Source organism: Microcaecilia unicolor, chromosome 2 (assembly GCF_901765095.1).
Source record: "Microcaecilia unicolor chromosome 2, aMicUni1.1, whole genome shotgun sequence".
NCBI classification, from domain to species: Eukaryota; Metazoa; Chordata; class Amphibia; order Gymnophiona; family Siphonopidae; genus Microcaecilia; species Microcaecilia unicolor.
Genome location: NC_044032.1, coordinates 112930110 through 112954200, shown reverse-complemented (window position 1 = coordinate 112954200; position 24091 = coordinate 112930110). Strand labels below are relative to the sequence as shown.

The 24091-nt window shown below is 41.5% G+C and overlaps 1 protein-coding gene across 1 annotated transcript in view; it reads right to left on the bottom strand.

The window, feature by feature from the left end:
• Window positions 1-22643, bottom strand: part of SLC30A5 (solute carrier family 30 member 5) — a 165811-nt gene extending 143168 nt beyond the window's left edge. The window contains exons 1-3 of the mRNA XM_030193218.1: window positions 22244-22643; window positions 19107-19229; window positions 14218-14284 (exon numbers count right to left, since the gene is read on the bottom strand). Of these exons, the coding sequence (XP_030049078.1) occupies window positions 14218-14284; window positions 19107-19229; window positions 22244-22314 (261 nt within the window). The 5' untranslated portion in view covers window positions 22315-22643. The remainder of the gene's footprint in view (window positions 1-14217; window positions 14285-19106; window positions 19230-22243) is intronic.
• Window positions 22644-24091: the final 1448 nt, after the last annotated feature.

Here is a 24091-nt window from a genome sequence, read left to right as displayed (position 1 = left end):
GGTGCTTATCCTGCAGATCCTTGAGAGCAGCACCCCCTTCTACAGGCACTACCGTCTTCTTAGTCACCGCTGCAACCAAGGTATCCACCCTGGTTACCCGAAAATGGCCTTGATCCTCCACAGGAAAATGATACAAGCGGGCCATAGCCCTTGCTGTGCGTAAAGGAGCATCAAGCTGCTGCCACTACACCTCTACGAGTTCCCCAAGGTCCTCTTTGTACAGGAAAACCTTAGGAGGCTGGCACGTATTCTTATGGACTGGATCTCCCTTCTAGGACACCGCCGGTTGCTCCTCCTGTAACCCTTGGATCTGCATGTGTGTGTATTGCCATCACACAGGCTAGCTGCAAGTGGGTTCTCCTGAGGAAAATGTTGGATGGAGGGCAAGAGGCAGGGGAACTTTCTGGGCTTGGTGCAGGGCTTCATGACCGCTTACATCTACTGCCCTTCATCTCGGGCAGGGAGGCATTCCTGCGTGGATCGTAAGGGAGCCCGATCTTCGAACCCTACCCCATTGCCCAGCCCAGCTCTCGCGGCCGACCACTCCAGGGGCACATCTCTGATCAGCCAGCCTCCACGATGCTATGCAGCAGACTGCTTTGCCGAGAAGATACATGCTACAGCTGCTCCAGGCCTCCCATAAAATTTCTACAGCAAAAAGGTACGCAGGCTCTTTTCTTGTATCGCTCATAAATGGCTGTGCATCCCATGGAATGCACATTTAAATATTAATCTACTTGTTTGCAGAACCCCTTTGTGCATCGCCTACTGAATACCATATTCACAAAATCAGCAGGAGTTGGTCAAAAACGCATGGTGGTAGCCCAGTAAGTTTTGTGCATGGGGCCCTGAGAAATAAGTGTGCAGGGCTCCACAGCACCAAGTGTAAGCACTTTAGTTTGTTTCAGTCTCCTCATCTGCTGGTAGGAGAGCATACACCCATTCGGAGAAAATGGTCTGGAGCTGACACTAAGGAAGGGTCTCATGTTTGCGGGTCAGTTTCTATTTTGTGTGACATCTGGCTATGGGACACACCTGAGCTCCTAGGCTCATCTGCCTCACAAAATACATTTCAAGAAATTTTTTGCATGTTTCCACAGTCAGAAACTTCATACATGCCTGGCTAGGACTACATTCAAAATAGTTTTCCTTTGTGCAGGAGCAGTTTAAATTTAAAGTATACTCAATGAAACAGAGAAAAATGGAAACGAAAAGATCATATGGCCCAACCAGTTTTCCCATCCACACCAACTACCAAGCTCTGTAGTCCCTTTATCTCCTTCAGAAATCCTCTGGACGTGTTCCATGCTTTCATGAATTTGGACACTGTCCTTTTCTTCACCACCTCCACTGAGAAGCGGTTCTACACATGCGTCACTCTTCCAGTAAAGAAGTATTTCCTTAGATTATTTGAGTCTTCTCCCTTTCACCTTCTCCTATTACCCCTCATTCCAGAGCTTTCTTTCCTTTCTTATCCCACCTTCCTCCAGGGTATACATATTTAATCTTTTAAGTCTGTCCCCATACACTTTATGACAAAAACCACTATCATTTTAGTAGCTGCACTGTGGGTTAGGATACAAAGCCACATTTGAGGTTGCACCTTGGTTGGGGTCCCTGTAGGTTTATCATTATTCTACGTCTCTAGGGTGGTAACACTATTTTATTTGGCCATGATCATGGGGTCACAGTCACAAAAGATTGACAAGCATTGGTTTATATCCTTTGGAAGGTGCCAGTAAAAAAAAAAAAAAAGTTCAGACTGGTACAGTCTCCGGAACTGAACACAGTACTTCAAATAAGGCCTGACTAGAGACTTGTAAAGAGGCACAATCATATCCTTTTTCTTTATGGTCCAAACTGGAGCCTCCTCCCTACATCCTCACAGGAGGCCTATGATCCCTGGTGTTTAGTGAGTCTACCCCTCACTAGCCCTGAAAGAGAGTATAAATGCTAACATAAGGGACGTCAAATGGTCTCTTGACCCCCGAGATGATGCAGGGCCTAAACAGAAAAAAGTTCCATCCAAAAGCCTCATCCTCAAGACCCTGCAATTTCAACCAAATAAATTGATGGCAGGCCCTGCTTCTCCCCTAAGATAATGATTTACCCAGTCCAAATCCAGAGGACATTGGAGGCAGGAGCAATCCCTATTTACAGTTGCCTTTGAGGTTCCCTTTGTCAAAATGGCATTGCCTGTGGTAGTACTGCTAGAGGTCAGGTTGCTAAAAAAAGGAGCGCTTCCTTGTTTGGCGGACTGACCTCTAAAAGTAGTAATGTGAGACTACTGCTAGCAGTCAGGTGTGCTATTTTCCTTGAGGGAGCTTTTGAAGCAGGAGAGAATGTGGATCACTCCCTGCCCCCAAAGTCCCATACATTCCATGGATGAGTTGGGGGTTGCAAGAGCGGGGCACTTTCCCATTTATTGGAATAGCAAAGAGGCGCTGAGTGTCTAGCAGTGACAAAAGAAAAAACAGAAAGCAGACACTGGAGGTCCAAACAGTTCCTTTATTCGTACAGACCCGCCGTGGCCATGTTTCGCCAATTAAGGCTGCATCAGGGGTAGTAATATAAAACGGCTAGCCAGGGACATAAAAAAGGCTTAACCCAGATAGTACAACTGATCATCCAAGATGACTTCAGTAGTGGTTCCTTCACAGAAGTGGAGCAGCAGGTTCAATCCTACCCCTGATGCAGCCTTAATTGGTGAAACATGGCCACGGCGGGTCTGTACAAATAAAGGACCTGTTTGGACCTCCAGTGTCTGCTTTCTGTTTTTACTTTTTCTATTTATGCCCCATGTTGGGCCTGTGGTCACTAGACCACCATAGGCATGAGGACCCCTTGAGGAGGGGTCTGGGAGAACATTTCTGTTTATATTTATGATCTAGATTAGAGCTAGTGGGTAGGGTTGGGGCCACTGGACACTAGAGATTGGAGACCTCCAGAAAAAGCTTGGGGTATCTTTGAATCGAACTATGAAGGCTGTCACCATGCAAAGGGGGACTTTTAGTCCCCTTCATTTCTGAAAAATATAAACTATAGTTCTAAAGTTAGAAATGTCTGTTTGTGAAACTGGCCCCTTTATGCATGCTTGTTTTCACTATTTTTGATTTAAGGAGTAGCTTTGCATGAATTTGCATTGAAAAGCTAATGTCAAATTAAATAAAAAAAACTTTCATGTGACAGCTTTGTACGAGTCCATTAATGTGAAGAGTACTCTGGTTAAGTGACTTCACCAAAGTGAACTTTGTGAGCAAAAAAGCACAAAATGCCTGAAAGTTTGGATCAAAGGCTTTTTAACCACCAGAATATACCAAGTAAAATCAAATTCAAACATATCATCACCATGGAAAGCAGACTGCGGAGTACCTCAAGGATCACCATTATCACCAATACTCTTCAACATGATGATGATCCAACTGGCAAAGTCCTTATCCAATCGAGGCCTTAATCCATTCATTTATGCAGATGTTACAATTTACATTCCCTTCAGACATGCCTTGACTGAAATAACTAATGAAATCAATGAGGGCCTGAACATCATGGACTCATGGGCAAATTCATTCCAACTGAAACTGAACACTGAAAAAACACACTGCCTTATCCTCTCATCCTAACATAATAATTACAAACTTGCAACAATAAACACCCCAGAACACGCACTCCCTATCTCAGACAGCCTAAAAATACTCGGAGTCACAATTGACCGCAACCTCACGCTCGAGAGCCAAGTAAAAACCGTAACAAAGAAAATGTTCTACGCAATGTGGAAACTTAAATGAATAAAACCTTTCTTCCCGAGGGACACCTTCCGTAAACTAATACAATCAATGGTCCTAAGCTATGCAGATTACTGCAACGGAATCTATGCGGGATGTAAAGAACAACTCACAAAAAAACTCCAGACCGCCCAAAACACAGCAGCCAGACTGATATATGGTAAAACACGATTCGAAAGCGCTAAACCCCTTCGAGAAAAACTGCACTGGCTCCCAAAGAACGGATCATCTTCAAAATCTGCACATTGGTACACAAAATCATCTACGGCGTAGTCCCAGGATACATGACAGACCTCATAGATCTACCACTAGAAACAAACGCGGATCAACCCGATCATACCTAAAAACTTACATTACCCAAACTGCAAAAGGCTAAAATACAAAACAACCTATGCATCTAGTTTCTCCTACATAAGCGCACAACTATGGAATGGACTCCCATATGAAGGGAAAATATATGACCACCTAAACTTCAGGAAATCATTAAAAACCCACCTCTTCGAAAAAGCCTACCCCACCAATCCAACATAAACCCCCACACCCAGCAACACAACATAATCAAAGATCGTACTGGACAACATACTATCCTCTCCCCTTGACCCCTAACGTCTGACTCACTTCTACCTCATCTGACCACAACATGATCTTGTATTTGTTATCAACTGAAATGGCAAACGCCTTTACGGTACTTTGTAAGCCACATTGAGCCTGCAAATAGGTGGGAAATTGTGGGATATAAATATAACAAATAAATAAGTTGGTATTTTTGCATGTTTCCAAGTGTTTTACACTATTTTGCATGCAAAGTACATTTTACTACCTGAGACCATACAGTAGCACAGCATTCTGTCTGGGACATAGGTTGAGCTTGCCTCTTTGGGTAAAGGAGGGCTCACAACCTCTTTTTCCGCCATGGACTGTAGGTTTCATAGCTAGGCCTCTGTGTATCCACTTCTATCCTACCTGAGATAATATTTAATCACCTCTCTGACTTCATCTGCAACTTTCTTTAGTCCCCTTATTTTCTAACTCCTTTTACTCTCTTAAACTCTTACCTATCTATATGTTCCATCTTTGTTTATATCCTATGCTGTCTAATAAAATGATTTATTACGTATTGTGTTGGCATTGTTAGTATACTATGTTATTTGAATATTTTTTACTGCTGTTGCTTATGTTTTATTCTTACTGTACACCGCATTGAGTAAATAAATACTACTGAGCTCATGGAAACCCCTATCTACTTACATCTGGTTACTCATTTTCCATCTCGTTTTACATAACCTTGCAGACAAGATGCATTACTATAAACATACATGGGAAAAAATCCAACTAAACCGATTCCTGCTGTACTAGTTGATTTTTGTTTTTTTGGTGATATCTCAGCAAACTGTGATGGCAATAATATGGCTGGATTTAAAGAGGGTTTAGAACAGTTGGTCCTCCAGGTTAACAAATTGGGTAGGTTTTCGGGGAATCCATAATGACATTGAAATTTATCTCATCCATTTTTGTTACTATAAGTACTACAACACGTAACACCATGTGCAAATTTCAATAAATTATTATTTTAATTTTTACCATTCATATAATACTACTTAAATGCTTAAACTTTAATATTTTGCCCTTTTATCTTATGCCCTATTTCTTCCACTCATCACATACATTCACTATACTAATTCCTAAAATATCAATACTAAAGTGCATAATTAACAGCTGCAAGTACATCAAACTATTGTGTAAACCTGCATTTAAATTAAATATACAATATTTACTGTGAGTAACATATAGTTCTTCAAATATGGCCAGATTTGAAGAACTATATGTTACTCACAGTAAATATTGGTCTAACATAGTTATATGGCGCAGATATATTGATGATGTGCTCTTGATATGGAAGGGGCAAGATAATGAGCTGCAAGAATTTATTCTCTATCTCAATCAGGTGGATTGCAACATTTCTTTTACTAGTCGTGTGGGAGGAAGTGAAGTTAAACTTCTTAGATCTTCAGATTAAATATAGTAAAGGAAATTTTAGTACTGAGATCTATACTAAACCCACTGACTAATTCAGTTCTCCACTATCAAAGTTTTCATCCCAGGGCGCTAAAAAATAGCATACCGATAGGCCAACTGTTGAGAGTCCGGAGGGTCTGTACTAAAGTAGAAGACTTTAAAATACAGGCAGAGGATATGAGACATCGGTTCCATCAAAGAGGATATCCTCAAAAAATAGTTCGTAGGGCATATAAAAGAGCCTATAATGTGCAACGCCAGTGGCTGTTAACATCTAATAAAGAACATGAGAAAAAAGACAATCGTGTGACCTGTATATTGCCTAATGGTCCGGGAATATTTGAAATATGGAATATCATAAATAAGCACTGGCTGTTAGGTATACTGGATGGATTTCAAGAAAAGCCCAGATATGCTTTCACTAGAGGACGCAATATGGGGGAACTTTTAAAAACAGAAGTACATGCATTCTATGAGGAAGGCGGACACACTAAATGTCATGGGTGCGTATATTACCCTTATGTATGGGAAGTCAAATGGGTGTGGATACCGAATCAAATTAAATAAATAAAATTTTATTTAAAACATAAAACCAATTGTGATTCAGGTTTGGTGATCTATGCGGTTATATCTTGAAATGCAGTTATTACCTTGTAATCTTTGGTACATTGGGCAAACTGTAAAAAAAAGCTAAATTGCGCATGGCGCAACATTTAAGTAACATCCGTTTGTCTAAAATTGAAGCGCCTTTGGTAGACCATTGGATATCTGCCCATCATGAATTATCTGATTTCAAACTTGTTGTACTAGTACAGTTGAAATTGGAACAAGGAGGGGATATATTACATCGAATGATGTGTATGGAACAGAGGTTTATGAGTGGCACACAGTACACCCAATGGGATTAAATAAAGAGGTAGACTGGGCAGGATTATAGAGTAGATTGATGGGTCTGGGAGGTGGATCTGGTGATGATACGTAAGAGTAGGGGAAATAAGTAGAGCGCATGCGCTAGTGTTCTCTAGCAGTAGCGCCATTTTCCTGTGTTCCTGAAGTGGAATCATTCTTGTGGTAGCAGCCGGAGAAACATTTACAAGATGAGAAAGTAAAGAATTTAAAAAGTGAATATTTTAGAGAGGTAATATTTTAGAGAGGTAGTAGATCTGGGAAATGCCCATGGGTTTACCCTTTTGTCCTTTCAGTTTAACCCCTGAGGATACCAAGCGGTGAATTGTGTGAACTAATGTATCACTGAATAAGGCAGTGTCCCATTCATCCTAAAGGTTACAGTTACAAATACATTTACTTATTTCTAATTTCTTTATGAAAGTTTCATGTAAACATTGCAGTGTATAGCCTTTGTCTTTATCAAGAAAATCAAGAAAATGTTCCACTCAATGTGGAAACTTAAACGGGTGAAACCATTCTTCCCGAGGGCAACTTTCCGCAACCTGATACAATCAATGGTATTAAGCCATACCGACTATTGCAATAGACTTTATGCGGGATGTAAAGAACTACTCATAAAGAAACTACAGACTGCTCAAAACACAGCAGCCAGGCTTATAATTGGTAAATCTCGATTCGACAGCGCCAAACCCCTACAAGAAAAACTGCACTGGCTCCCAATCAAAGAACGTATTACTTTCAAAATCTGCACCCTGGTTCACAAGATTATCTATGGCGAAGCCACGAGTTATATGGCTGATCTCATAGACCTACCAACCAGAAACACAATTAGAACATCACGAACATAACCTAAATCTTCTCTACCCTAGCTGCAAAGGACTCAGTACAAATCAATTTACAGATCCAGTTTCTCCTATATAAGCACGCAACTATGGAACGCATTACCGAAAGCCATACAGACAATGCAGGATCACCTTAACTTCCGGAAATCACTAAAGACCGATCTGTTCGAAAAGGCATACCCTACTGATCCAATTTAAATACCTGAACTCAACAACATAACGAAACCATAACCTGCAATGAACAATATATCACTCTTCTTCTCTTAATTTTCTAATGTGTCTGTAACAACATCACTCTCCATTTCTTTCATCACCGGAGGTGGCTACCTCACGGTACTATGTAAGACACATTGAGCCTGCAAATAGGTGGGAACATGTGGGGTACAAATGCAACAAATAAATAAATAAATATTATTTCTCTAATACTATTGAGCTGCTGACACATTCATGAGCTTAAGTGGGGTCCACTATATACAACGTGTAAGAAAAAATATGTACTAAGTGATAGATGCAGACAACAAAACATGCACTTTGAAGGAGCAGAAATTCTCCCAGTCCTTCAGTCCAATAATATTCTTTTTTCCCAAACCCTCTTTAGCCCTACACAGGCATTATCAGAAGGGGTCTTTACCCTCTGATAGAGAACTGTGTTTAAGCAAAGACACCAAAATCTTTACTGTGTTCTCTAAAAGCCAATCATCGACTAAGGTCAAGTCTATGATATGACAAGCTGCAACAGTATACAGGAAAAATACTGCGCATCTGGCAGATTAAATTCCTGTTGGAATTGTGCAAAAAAGTCTTAAAACACTAACACTAGTTATATACTCTAAAATTCTACTCAGCTTGACAGATTATTGCTCAACAGAGAAATGAGATAAGATTGTTTAGGTTGCTAGTCAGGATTCTAGGTGCAGATTACTATAAAAAGGTCTACATATTGGTTCCAGCTTTTGTGGATATTCTGACTGCCCTTATTTCCTTTACTTTTATGTTCTGCTTTCCTCCTTTATAAATCTCTGGTGAGGACCCATTTAGAATACTGTGTGTAATTCTGGAGATCACACCTATGAAAAGATATAAACAGGATGGAGTTGGTCCAGACAGCGGCTACAAAACTGGTCAGTGGTCTCTTTCATAAAGCGAATGGGGACAGGTTTACCGCTCTTAATAAGTATACTTTGGAAGAAAGGCGGGAAGAGGGGATATGAAAGAGACTTTTAAATATCTCTGTTATTAATGTACAGGAGGTGAGCCTCTTTCAAATGAAGGAAACCTCTGGAATGAGGGCACAGGATGAAGCTAAGAGGTAATAGGCTTAGGAGTAACCTAAAGAAATACTTTTTCATGGAAAGGATCTCTTAGGGAAATGGTAGTGGATGCGTGGAATTGCCTCCCGGTGGAGATGAAGAATGTAAGAAAGCGTGGGACAGGCACATGGGATCTCTTAAGGAAAGGAGGAGATAGTGGTTGCTGTGGATGGGCAGACTGGATGGGCCATTTGTCTCTTATTTGTCATCATGTTTATAATCCCACTAGTATGGGCTCATCTGGAAAAAAGTTTTTTTTGAGTACTTGTTTTCATGTATATGAAATTTCAAATAAAAGTCTTAAAAATGTATGAACCATAAGTAGCTGCCACAATGTCCAAACCCCAGCTATTTGCCAAAGTTTCCAATTAAGTGTGCTCTTGTTAAATCCAAGCTTAGGTTATTTCAAATAGGAACTACATTGGTGGGGGTGTTTAGCCCTTCCCAATCCAAAACTGAATTCAATTCTCAAAATGTTAAAATAGTAGCCAGTACGGGAATAATTTCAGTGTACTTAGGTGGCACTATAGCAGCTGGAAAAAAAAACGAAGAGGAAAAGGATAAAATAGGTTTTCTGCTAAGCATGACCAGAATAGCTTCTCTGTTTCTGTTGCTATGAGTGGAGGAGTAGCCTAGTGGTTAGTGCAGCAGACTTTGATCCTGAGGAACTGGGTTCGATTCCCACTGCAGTTCCTTGTGACTTTGGGCAAGTCACTTAACCCTCCATTGCTCCAGGTACAAATAAGTACCTGCATATACTACGTAAACAGCTGTGAATGTAGTTGCAAAAAACCACAGAAAGGTGGTATATTAAGTCCCTATGAAGACTTAAGCCATCAGCTGCCTTGTGAAGCAAAAAGGCCACATATTTCTGAAAGTCCAAAAAATTACCACCACCTAAATACTTACAAAATTTAAGTTTACTTAAAGCTACCCTGGATACTCTTCTCATTCCATAAGAATTTTCACAGGCAGCATGTTCAGTATGTAAATTATTTTAGGAGCAATAAGCATTTTAATAGATTTTAAATGCTGCCACCAGGATAAATGAAGGGGAAGACCATTTTGTAGTTAGTTCATGCACAAGTCCACATATATGATCTACATTGTTTTGTCAGTGTCTTCACAGGTACTACCATACTAGACTTCTTAAATATTTTAGAAAATCACTTTTCCAAAGTAAGTAACATACAACATCTTCCCTAAGTGTATGTTTAAAGGAAGAGCTTAACATTTTCACCAATTTTATAGCCTGCAATGAGGGAGAACTTGTCAATAATGGAATAGAATCTACTTCAATATAAAACAGATCATCATCAATGTATACTGAAAGCTTATAATACTGCTGACCCTGCTTAATTCCCTATATGTCTTGTTGTCTAACTGCGAGATCTTAGAGTTCTAAGATTATACTAAATAAAAGCAGGGAGAGGGAACATCCCTGTTGCCTGTCTCTTTGGAGAGTGAAAAGCCCATCTAAGATGGTGTCAACAACGAGCCAAGGCTTAAGGATCCTATACAGTAACTGGACCATTTGAATAAAAGTCAACCCTATACTGAACCACTCCATAGGCAAGTGTTCTTCAGTGCAAGGCATGGGGGCCAATGATGGCACCTGGAGACCTCTGGGGCGACCCTCATCATTCTGATTTTTTTCTGCTACACTCTGCCTCTCTGCCCAAACTCAGAATGGAAATGGGTAGAAGAGTCACATGCTTGAAGGACAAGGCATTTCTCAATAGATGAAGAGAAAGTATTTGAAAATGCTCACCTCCTTGAGGATACACCTAATAAAAGGTTTGAAGGAAGGTTGGCTGAGTGGATGTCATTAACACACACTGATCAGCAGAGTTTCAGTCTTCATGGGAAGATATTTGGCGGCTCTCCTTCAAGCTCATTTGGATCAAAAGTAGTTCAGACTTTGAAAACCACTGCCACAGGCAGCTTCACTCTATGTGGTCGAATACTTTTTTGGCATCAAGGGACAAAGCAAAGAGTGGAGCATCTGCTGCTGTGCAATGTCACAGAATGTTCTAGCCTTATCCACCCTTTATAAAATCATGTTGGTCATTATGGATAAGAGCAGCTAATACTTTACTAAGCCTTCTTGCTAAAACATAGTAGATGACTGCAGAAAAAGACCTGCATGGTCCATCCAGTCTGACCATCAAGATACTCATATGTGCTACTTTTTGTGTATACCTTACCTTGATTTGTATCTGCCATTTTCAGGGCACAGACCGTAGAAGTCTTGCCCAGCAGTAGCCCCGCCTCCCAACCATCAGCCCTGCCTCCCCCAACCGGCTCTGCCACTCAATCTCGGCTAAGCTTCTGAGGATCTATTCCTTCTCAACAGGATTCCTTTATGTTTATCCCACGCATGTTTGAATTCCGTTACCGTTTTCATCTCCACCACCTCCTGCGGGAGGGCATTCCAAGTATCCACCACTCTCTCCGTGAAAAAATACTTCTTGACATTTTTCTTGAGTCTGCCCCCTTCAATCTCGTTTCATGTCCACTCGTTCTACCACCTTCCCATCTCCGGAAAAGGTTTGTTTGCAGATTAACACCTTTCAAATATTTGAATGTCTGTATCATATCACCCCCCGTTTCTCCTCTCCTCCAGGGTATACATGTTCAGGTCAGAAAGTCTCTCCTCATACGTCTTGTAATGCAAATCCCATACCAGTCTCGTAGCTTTTCTTTGCACTGCTTCAATTCTGTTTACATTCTTAGCAAGATAGGGCCTCCAAAACTGAACACAATACTCCAGGTGGGGCCTCACCAACGACTTATACAGGGGCATCAAAACCTCTTTTCTTCTGTTGGTCACACCTCTCTCTATACAGCCTAGCAGCCTTCTAGCTACGGCCACCGCCTTGTCACACTGTTTCGTCGCCTTCAGATCCTCAGATACTATCACCCCAAGATCCCTCTCCCCCCATCCGTATATATCAGACTCTCACCGCCTAACACATACGTCTCCTGTGGATTTCTACTCCCTAAGTGCATCACTTTGCATTTCTTCACATTGAATTTTAATTGTCAAACCTTAGACCATTCTTCTAGCTTCCGCAAATCCTTTTTCATGTTTTCAACTCCCTCCTGGGTATCCACTCTGTTACAAATCTTAGTATCATCCGCAAAAAGGCAAACTTTACCTTCTAACCTTTTGGCAATGTCACTCACAAATAAAATCTTGGAATACACCTTACATTTCACATTAATGATATGGGTTGATAATTACTAATAGATGTTGGATCTTTACCCAGTTTTGGAATGACTATTATTTTTTGCTTCTTCAAAGGTCCTTAGTTGACCATTAGTTTTCAATATTCCTTATACAGAAATTGTAATCTAGGAACATGCGTATCAGAAAAGGCTCTACATTCAACTAAAAAGCCATCCTGTCTTGGTGCCTTATTCAACAGAAGAGTCTTTAAAGGTTGCAAGCTTTTTGCCTCTTTCCGGGCTGTTCGAGGCACTTTTTGTGCATCTATAAGGTCTGGAAAGTCTACCTTAGTTTCCTTTTTGGCTATGGGCCTCTTTTACTAAACCGCACTAGTGATTCCTGGGGCGGCAATATTGACCGAGCCCATTCATCAGAATTGCTGCGTGGGAATCGCTAGTCCGGATTGGTAAAAGAGGCCCTATGTGAGCTGGGGGGGGGGGGGGGGGGGGTGGTTGGTTTATCTCCTTAGAATAAAGTATGACACAGAAGTCCTGGAATTGTTTCAGGATTTCAAAGTCCATGGAGACAATATGACTGCCTGGTGTCTTACGATGTTTCACTCTATTCCTATGTTATCTGTCTGCAGTAGATTCAACTCTTAATTTTAATATAAATATGGAACATTAAAATTAGCTGGTCTGGCTTTTCTGCTCTAGAAGAGATGGCTGTAGCAATGCTCATCCTCAATAGTCCAAAAGGCAAAGAACAGTATGATTCTGCATTTTGTCTTCTGGGTACGAATCCAAACAGATTCCTAGCTGATGAGACATACTGTAAAAGCAGATGTAAGCATAGACTTGCCAGCCTATGACAAATTATAAGAGACTAACTAGTAGTTGAATGTGATGACTTTTCTATTAAAGGGTACTGAACCAAGCAAAATGTTATCTGAAAACAAGAGAACACTTTTGGATAGCAATAAAAATCAGTAAAAACAAACAAAAAAAAAGTGTTTTTTTTTTTTTTGACTGGCTTCCAGGAGCTGAAATTCCTTCCTCAAGTGAGGACTCTTGGGAACTCTAGGTAATTAAGAGTCGATGGCGGTAAATCTCATCTAAAAAATGACATTTGTAAAACTCTTCTTCACCTATTTGTGGCAGAGTACAAGAAGCAGAAAAACTGCAATGGCAACTTAGAAAGAGGACAACCCCTCAGTCTTGTCAGCTCCCAAAGATACACTGTAATACTGAAATGTCCATTCAATACATCAAAAAAAAGTGGGAATATAAAAGCCAGGCTATCCAAAGATTGGAACCACACTGAAATTAAAATAACCAGCGTTTAATAATTTTCAAACAAATATTAATAAAACAATTACACATAAATATTGACTCGACACAACGTTGTGTTTCGGCCGGATAGGCCTACATCAGGAGTCTTATGATAAAATGCTGAAATGAGAACATCAACTGATATAATAATTGAATCTCAAAACATAAGTGAAGGATTCCAAAAATAAAAGAACTGCAGACATAACCTAACAAGTGGTCTTTAAAAAGACCGTTGTGCAAATGATCTGTCTGTCACAGCGAAACTTCACAAAAGCGTTACAATACTTGTCTGCAGTTCTTTTATTTTTGGAATCCTTCACTTATTATGTTTTGAGACTCAATCATTATATCAGTTGATGTTCTCATTTCAGTATTTTATCATAAGACTCCTGATGTAGGCCTATCCGTCCGAACACAACGTTGTGTCGAGTCAATATTTGTGTAATTGTTTTATTAATATTTGTTTGAAAATTATTAAACGCTGGTTATTTTAATTTCAGTTTGGTTCCAATCTTTGGATAGCCTGGCTTTTATATTCCCACTTTTTTTGTTTTTACTTTTACGCCTCGTGGGATCTATTGAGTTCTCCACTTTTGTGGATTCTCTCTAGACATTCAATACATCACACACTTAAAGTGAAATTGAAACACTAAGTACTCTGGAGAATTCTATTATGCTAGATGGCAGCTCCATGCAAAGCAATCACTTCCTGCAAGTGGCCACCAAAATAGATCAGTTTTAGTAGCCCACCATATGTCACTGCAGGATCCACAGGAATGATACACTTGACAAAATACCCCTCTCACATACACCAAAAATCCCCCATCTTTTTTTATACCTATTCCTGCCACTCACCTGGCGTCTTGTAACTGTTTTCCCAGAAGAAAATGGCTTTTGAAACAAAACCATAAAGATTGCAGACCTGTTCAGAGAGAAAAAAAAACAAACAAACAGATGATTCACTAAGAAAAATTTCAGACTGTGGTTTCAGCACACACTGTTTTCGATTTTCAAAAGGTTAGTTAGGATATATCTTGTTACTCAGAGTTATGCAGGTATATCCTACCATGGAAAATGTACCTCTGCAAAGTGAGTAAAAAGTGCACACACATTACATAATGCATGCACACATATACTCATAACAAATTCTGGCTTTTTTTTTTTTTGGGGGGGGGAGAGGAGGGAAGCTGCAACTAGATAATATAAGCAGGTACTTAAATTGCTATTTCTACGTGAACCAAAATAAGGTGCAACTGAACTCAGGGAACTTCAGCCACAAGTTTAGATACATTTTGTGACTGAAAATCCATAAAGGTTATGTGGCTAAATGTACTTGTGTTATCAAACCCACTGAGCTTATTTTGGAAAATCTATCCCAAGAGCCTTAATACTATAAACTATCTTAAACACACACAAAAAAGTAAATCGTTTTTCATGCACATAGGGAGTGCAATTTTCCAATACATTCAATTGGGTAAAATTGTCTACCCTGAAAACTGCTTCTCTTTTCAATGTGGCTGCAAGCTATGCCTAAGGGTTCCACGCAGCAGGTACTTTATACATAGATAAGAAAGGTCCTTTTTATGGGTGTGCTTAGGCTAGGGAACAGAAAAAAGCACTTGCCATTTCCAAAATGGTGTTTTAAAATTTTTTTTGCTTTCTTTCGTTGCTTCGCACAAGTAGTGAATGTATATGGATGCATTGAAAATGCTGTATTCAGCGTGCACCTTTTACCTGCTTCCATGGAAAATTTCCTGTGTGGAATGCACCTGTTGCGGCTTTCTGAATTTGGATTTTGTTTTGTTCCATATTATAACTCCACAAATTCCCATGAATGCAGGGGATGTGAAGGAGAGTTTGTGCCAAGTCACACCAGTTCAGTACTTTCACAAAACTCAAGATATATGTCATCATTTTCTCAAAAATTATTTTCTTAAAATCAGCTGTTTTTCCAATAGAAAAGTATTTCAAAAAGCAGCTCAAAGGTAAATCCAGTAAGCAGGAGATCTAGAAGCAGGGAGGTTAAAGCTATATTGTCTGTTTCTTTTCTCAGGTAGTATTAACATTCAAAGTTTATAAAGCTGCTTCTATTTTGACAATTCCATTGTGATGCTGCCATCTATGAATACAGTACCAACAGCTGAAGATCAAACTCAGCAGGTACAATACTAATACAAGGTAAATTTAAGAAAAGGAAAAGAAAAAATAAATAAGTGGGATTAAGAACTGATCTCAGAAGAGAAACAATAGCACCAAAAATCAGATTAGTACAATTCTGGGAAGTCTCTCTAATCCATACATCTCTGGGGATAAAGTCAGATTTTAGCATTAAGTGGATATTGGATAAATGCTTTCTATGGCAGCAATTCCATAAATTGGTGCCTCGCTTTAAGTGCCACAAAGTTGGGAGCTTAGCGCCAATTCCATAATGACCAAAAGGTATGGCTAAGCTTTTAATAAATATCTGCACAAAGCTGCATTGGTGTACCAAAAGGTAGGCATGCCTACTTACAACAGGCAAACGGCTGGTGTAAGTGCATCATGCACAACTGAGAATATTGTACAAGTTGTGCATGTTGCTTGGCAAGGCATCCATGCTTTACCCATATGTACGCCCCCTGACAACTGCATGCTAAGCAATTTAAACATACTGTTTATGGCACACCCAGCACTTACACACGTAACTGCCAATTATTGATGCCAATCACATATGTAAGCACTACTATTCTATAAGCTAGGTACAGCTTCAAAAATTGCCTTTTAGAACTGTTTCTGCCCCAGGAACATGAAAGTGCAGTTCACATTTATCTGCAGTCACATCAAAGGCAGAATAAGTCCGAAAATTATCAGGATAAATAAAATTGGCTGAACTTTTTTCTTTAATTTTTTGAGATGCTGGTACCAGAGAGCTCAATGCCATCTCTCCTACTCTTACTCCTTTTATCTGTCACATTCTCAACCTCTCACTTTCCACTGCAACTGTCCCTACTGCCTTTAAACATGCTGTGGTCACACCTCTCCTTAAGAAGCCTTCACTCGACCCTACTTGTCCCTCTAATTACCGACCCATCTCCCTCCTTCCTTTTCTCTCCAAATTACTTGAGCGTGCTGTTCACCGCCGCTGCCTTGATTTTCTCTCCTCACATGCTATTCTTGACCCACTACAATCTGGTTTCGCCCTCTCCACTCAACCGAAACTGCGCTTACTAAAGTCTCCAATGACCTATTACTGGCTAAATCCAGAGGTCAATATTCCATCCTCATTCTTCTTGATCTTTCCGCTGCGTTTGACACTGTCGATCACAGCATACTTCTCGATACCCTGTCCTCACTTGGATTCCAGGGCTCTGTCCTTTCCTGGTTCTCTTCCTACCTCTCCCTCCGCACCTTTAGTGTTCACTCTGGTGGATCCTCTTCTACTTCTATCCCTCTGCCTGTCGGCGTACCTCAGGGTTCTGTTCTTGGTCCCCTCCTCTTTTCTATCTACACTTCTTCCCTTGGTTCATTAATCTCATCCCATGGCTTTCCTACCATCTCTATGCTGATGACTCCCAAATCTACCTTTCTACCCCTGATATCTCACCTTGCATCCAAACCAAAGTTTCAGCGTGCTTGTCTGACATCGCTGTCTGGTTGTCTCAACGCCACCTGAAATTAAATATGACCAAAACGAGCTTCTCATTTTCCCCGCCAAACCCACCTCCCCGCTCCCCCCGTTTTCTATTTCTGTTGATGGCTCTCTCATTCTCCCTGTCTCCTCAGCTCGAAACCTTGGGGTCATCTTTGACTCTTCTCTCTCCTTCTCTGCTCATATCCAGCAGATTGCCAAGAACCTGTCGTTTCTTTCTTTACAACATCCGTAAAATCCGCCCCTTTCTTTCCAAGCACTCTACCAAAACCCTCATCCACACCCTTGTCACCTCTCGTTTAGCCTACTGCAATCTGCTTCTTGCTGGCCTCCCACTTAGTCACCTCTCCCCTCTCCAGTCGGTTCAAAACTCTGCTGCCCGTCTCATCTTCCGCCAGGGTCGCTTTACTCATACTACCCCTCTCCTCAAGACCCTTCACTGGCTCCCTATCCGTTTTCGCATCCTGTTCAAACTTCTTCTACTAACCTATAAATGTATTCACTCTGCTGCTCCCCAGTATCTCTCCACACTCGTCCTTCCCTACACCCCTTCCCGTGCACTCCGCTCCATGGATAAATCCTTCTTATCTGTTCCCTTCTCCACTACTGCCAACTCCAGACTTCGCGCCTTCTGTCTCGCTGCACCTACGCCTGGAATAAACTTCCTGAGCCCCTACGTCTTGCCCCATCCTTGGCCACCTTTAAATCTAGACTGAAAGCCCCACCTATTAACATTGCTTTTGACTCGTAACCACTTGTAACCACTCGCCTCCACCTACCCCTCCTCTCTTCCTTCCCGTCCACATTAATTGATTTGATTTGCTTACTTTATTTATTTTTTGTCTATTAGATTGTAAGCTCTTTGAGCAGGGACTGTCTTTCTTCTATGTTTGTGCAGCGCTGTGTATGCCTTGTAGCGCTATAGAAATGCTAAATAGTAGTAGTAGTAGTATGCGATATCTGATCGGAAGCCAGTGAAGTGACTTGAGGAGAGGGGTGATATGAGTGTATCGATTAAGGCGGAAGATAAGACGGTGCGGCAGAGTTCTGAATGGACTGAAGGGGGGATAGATGGCTAAGTGGGAGGCCGGTGAGGAGTAGGTTGCAGTAGTCAAGGCGAGAGGTAATGAGAGTGTGGATGAGAGTTTGGGTGGTGTGCTCGGAGAGGAAGGGGCGAATTTTACTAATGTTATAGAGGAAGAAGCGACAGGTCTTGGCTATCTGCTGGATATGCGCAGAGAAGGAGAGGGAGGAGTCAAAGATGACACTGAGGTTGCGGGCAGATGAGACGGGGACGATGAGGGTGTTATCAACTGAGATAGAGTGAAGGGAGAGGAGAAGTGGGTTTGGGTGGGAAAACAATAAGTTCAGTCTTGGCCATGTTCAGTTTCAGACTTCATACAAAAACATCTAAAAATAGGTTTCAAAAATACTGATTTAGAAGTTTTTGTGAGAAAAACATCCATAGGCTACTTTATACCACTTTTTAGATGTTTTTCTGTGAAAAGGAGCTCACAATGTCTACAACAATCATCACCCAAAGAAAAGGGCTACAATGGTGCAAAATTCCCATGGCATGGTAGGACTAGTACAGCATTTATATTCTATATATATTTATAAAAGATTGATACACTGCATTCACACTGAAACAGATGCAGCAAAGCAGTTAACAATTTTTTTAAAAACAAAACAAAAGGGGGAAAAATAGCAGTGAGGGTAGTCTGTGCCCCTTTTGCATTTCCTTATAGTTCCGGGTTTAAAAAGAAAGGGGCCAGAATAGCAATACAATCAATTTCACCTTCACCAGCAAAGAAAGGTTTACTACCCTACAAAATCAAGGGCATGTGCATGTAACACCGAAGTTACTAGGGATGCTGTTTACTAAGGCATGCTAGCGTTTTTAGCATGCGCTAATGCTAGAGACACCCATATATTCCTACGAGTGTCTCTAGCATTAGTAAACAGTTCCTTAGGACATTTGTAATTTTTCCTCTCCATATGCTTGTGCCCGAGAACTCAATCCTCACCACAGAATTTTTCAACTGGAACACCATACAATATACACCACAGAACAGCTCTGCTAAAGTGGAACTTTCAATTGTTAAGGCACACTTACCCGAGTTTTAATATAAAGATAAACTGTACAATGTGGACTACTTTTAAAAGATCGTAGGATTCAAAGACTCCTAATGCCTTTAAGAATTTTGTGACACACAGCAACACAATATATCTAGTCAACCTGTAACAGAAGAAAAAATGTCAGTGAGCTGTAACGACAAGGGAAAAATAAAGAACTAACACATACATGGTTAGGCTACAGAAAATTCGGCAATTAAACCTACTACCTGCCCTAAACTCTAACTTTTATGGCCATGTAATCAATCCCCAGCTCAGGGCACTTCAGATCCTGGGATCATCAAATTGGGTTCATTAACTGTCTTTTGAGGACAGAAACTATACTTTATTTTATACAATTTTATATCCAGTATGGAGCTCCCTTTCAAAAAAGTTTCAACAAAATCTTTCTTCATATTTTGATTTAGGAGCAGAGTATCATTGTTGTTACAGCTGAAGGCATTTGCAAATTTAAAATCCCTAGTTCTCCTGAAATTGTGTATTTGAAGAACCAATTTGTTTAGATGATGGATTAGTTAAGGTCAGGGTGAAACCATTCAAAGAAAATATAAGGCACAAGACAAAATTCTTATGAGACAGGAGAACATTTTTTATAGTTTTTTTTCTTTTTAACATTTTTGTTCTCATTTTCTCTTCTCACTTTTTTTTTCCCTCCTTTCTTCTGCAGCCCAACAACTCCTCTCAGCTCTGGAAGCAGACACCCCTGCTTCATCTAGTCTTGGAGGCTTAGTCCTCTGACCCCCCCCCCCCCCCCCCCCGAGGGCTGTCACTCATTCTTCTGGTCTCAGTCAGCACCACTTCTTCTAGTGGCAGGTACCAAATTTTAGACACTCATTTTTCATCTCTGATTATGATGAACCTTTTAAGAAAAGCCTGAGAAATATTGTCTTCTAGGAAGCAATCACTGGAAGAGAATGACAGCTGTTTTGGGTCACTGACATCTCAGCTGAACACTTCCTGCTACTGGAATAAAAATTCTAGTTTTTATTATTTTATTTATTAGGATTTATTTACCGTCTTTTTGAAGGAATTTACTCAAGGTGATGTACAGTAACCTTGTTGAGTTTTGCAGTATCAAACATCGATGGGTATAGTTTACCACTTTCTCTTTCTAGCCCTAGTTCTGACATCAAAACGAAAAACATGGAAGCAGATAAGGATGATTAGGTCCATCTAATCCATTCATTCCTGGGTGCATAGTCATGGACCTCAGTTGGTCTCTGGCTTTCCTCTTACTTTTTGGTAACTAACGATTCTCTATGCTTATCCTATGCTTTCTAGAGTGTATCATACAACTACTGGACATCAAACTCCAAACAGCCACCCACATCTAAGGGTATCCAGCCTTTCTTTATAGGGGGGTATAAAATCCTAATAATAATAAATAAATGGTGCAACACTGGGATAAACCTTACAATGGAACACTTAGAGCCTGATAAAACATTTGAAAGAAAAAGATGAGAAGTGAGCAAATTTCTGAGGCTCCCTGGCAAGGGATATTTTGGGAAAGAAAGCCAGCAGAGGGGAGGGGATTTCTTTTACCTGGGGCTCTGGGTATATGAGAGTGATGTGGGTGTAAGTGATGGCAACCCCTCCCTATAGTTCACTGGGGAGGGGAGGGAAACTGATTTGAAAGTGGGAAAGTGCTGAGGAAAATGTTAATGCTTGTACGGAAGTAGGGGAGGAGTTTGAAGTTAATAAAGTTGTTGGGGAGAACACATGATCTTTGGCTGCCTCTACTCCCACTGGGATCCTGGAGGAGTCCTGGATGGGAGTAATAAATTAAGGCTGAACCAAGGAGAGGTTTCTGCTAGCGAATGCAGTAACTGTGAAGTGGAGAAGTGCTACACTTGGGAAGCAGGGGATCCCATTCCCAACCTGGGAACAGGGACAGGAAAGAGCCTGTTCGGAGTCAAATGTGGTAGCTTGGAGAAGAACTCCTTTGGAGGAGTGTGGACAGACAGGGAGGTCTGGTCCAAAAGGAAGATCGCTTGTTGCACTAGTGCTGCAGGCACAGCCTTTGGTTGTTTCACCCAAAAGGGTTGAGTAATGGCCAGGAGAAGTTGTAAATATGTATTATACTATGAGATCTACAAATTGGATTACAGGATTTACACCATATCCCTAAATTAGTTTGTGACCATTTGTAGAAATATATCAAGTGGATTACACATTAATTGTCTTAATCTGGATTTGAACTACCTATTATAGCATTTTCAGTCAAATTCCTGTTGTGTTTCATAAAATCCTAGACTGGAGTTTTTCACTGTGTGAGAGAGCATGACTGACTCAGAACTAAAAGAATAAAGCAGGAAAAAAGAGGATGGCTCAAACCCTAGGGCCTACCAGATTTTATCCAGCCCCGGCCCACATTCAGTTCACTACAAGGAGTAAGAAAAGAGAAAAAGACTTATGTTGTGGTCTGGGTCGAGGATGCCTGACCCCGAGAGCTAGACACTGGTGTGAGTGCGAGACCCGGGTTCCATGGGTATACAAGGGTGATGTGGATATCCTTTTCTTCTGAGACACTAGGAGCATGAGGATCACTGGGGAAAGAGGGAGCTCTGGGTGTACTGGTAGGGACCGCTTCTCTGGGGGCACTTGGTGTATATGGGGACTCCATTCTCTGGGTGTACTGGCGAATGTGGAGATCACTTTTTCAGGCACTCTGGGGCCATTGGGGGGGGGGGGTAGGTATCAACTTCTCTTTCTAGGGCACAGGCTCTCAATCCAGTCTTTAGGATACACCTAACCAGTCAGGTTTTCACAATACCCAAAATGAATATGCATGAGATAGATTTGCATACAATGGAGTTGATGCATTAAAATTCGTCTCTTGTAGAATCATTGTGCATGTTTCAAAATCCAGACTGGCTTGTTGTGTCCCCACGAAAACTGGGTTAAGAACTTCTGTTCTAGGGGCTCTGGGTGTAGTGCTGAACTAGAAACCCGTTCTCTAGAGGCTGTGGATGAAGTGGGTACATGGGGACTCCTTTCTCCACAGGTTCTAAGTGTTTGGAGACCCCCTGAGTGTATGGGGAGATGCGGAGAGCGCTTTCTCTGGAGATTCTAGGTTTACAGGGGAATGTGAGGCAAGTTTCCCCCGGGTGCTCTCACCTGGAGCTCGGGACATCCACAGGCCCAAGCCTGCCACTGGCTATCACGTTGCTGCTATATTTCTCCTCCATGGCTCCGGTCCCAGCCACCGGTTCGTAGCCAGAGCCCTGTAGCAGTCCCGGGGCTCACGAGCGGCGCTCTCCCGGCATGCCGAGCCCGTCTCACCGCCCCATGCCCACTGCTCTCAGGCCCCAGAGCCACGTCAGCGCTCCGGAGAAAGACCAGAGCCTCCCCGCTGCGGCGTCCGGCTCTGCCGACGGCTTCTACTCTCTTTCCCTCCGCACGCCCGACACCAGCGCTCCCCGTGTCACGTCCTCAGTCACCGGCAGCCCGAGCTTGGTTGGAAGCAGCGGCAGCCAGCAGCGATGGCTTCAGAGACACAGTCACACACACGGAGAACAGGAGGAAACGGGAGCAACGCCCCCTGCCGGCTGGCGGTTTTACAGCCCGAGAAGGAGAAGCTGCTTTCCATTCCGAATCATTCCCAACTTCAGAATTCCTTCCAAAAGAAGCCAGAAAACACAGCAGTGTTCGGCAGCCTTCAACAACAGAAAGAGTGTTCCTAATTAAAAAAAAAAGAAGCAAAGTAGGGGTGGGCAAAAGAACTTACAGCAAAGAAGTGTAAATCACTCTTTTATTGACCAAAGCACCAACAGTTAAAAACACATGACACGGGCCGCGTTTCAGCGGAAAACCGTACGCTTTAGGGGTCACAAATGCTCTGTCAGATGTGTGGTTGAGTGAGAAGGGTGTTTGACAATAAGCGAAATCCAAAACCAGACACTGATTCCCGCGCTTTGGTACCTGATTCCTAACGCTAGGAGTGGGAGCAGTGTTGCCAGATGGCGAAACCTTTCACACCCAAAAGTAGCCCCTATAGCTCAATATTAATATAAATATTAATAAGGTCCATATGAATATTAATAAGGTCAATATGAATATTAAAATTGTAACCAGCATAATCCACTGGCATAGCCAGACCTAACATTTTGGGTGGGCCCAGAGCTAATATGGGTTGGGCACTATGTATATGGGTGTGAGTAGTGTTTCTTGGGATACTCTTAAATAATGCCTTAGAGTGCACTTGATGACAGATTTTTAATAAACAGTCTGCCCAGCAGTTGTCCTGCATCAACATAAACCACATACATACTTGGAACCTATGTTGCAAACTTTGACCCCACCAGTTCTGAACACACAAATACCAATAACAGCACCTTTATGTTTTTCATTATCATGTAACCCAAAATCCTTCTGTAATACCAAACGTCTATTCTCTTCTTATTTCCACTATTCATGATGTATTGTAAGCCACATTGAGCTTGCAAAGAGGTGGTAAAATGTGGGATACAAATGCAATAAATAAAATAATATACACAACAGCAATGTGTTCCATTGGAACAAAACAGACAAGTCAGACTGATACAGATCCCATACAAACCATATGCCAGCAGAATCTCTCACCTGGGTCACATGCAGAACACAGATTAATCCTCATCAATTGAAAATAGAGGACCAAATTTTGAAATTGGCCTGTAGCTCAGTATCAGCCTTGCCCTTCCCAACCCCCATCCCTCTCTGTAGCCTGGCATCAGCCCTGCCCTTCCCTAACCCCATCCATCCCTGTAGCCCAGCATCAGCCCTACCCTTCCCCCATCACATCATCCCTGTAGCCATCTCCCCTACCTTCCCAATCTCTACCCCCCCCCACCTTGATGTACACCAGCATTAAATATAAAACCCACCAACATTTATATTTAATGTTGATGGGTTTCTCGGTAGGGGGTGGTCTCTGTCTGCAGTGCCCAAGTTTAAAAAAAAAAGTTTTATATATGAACATTTTTGAAT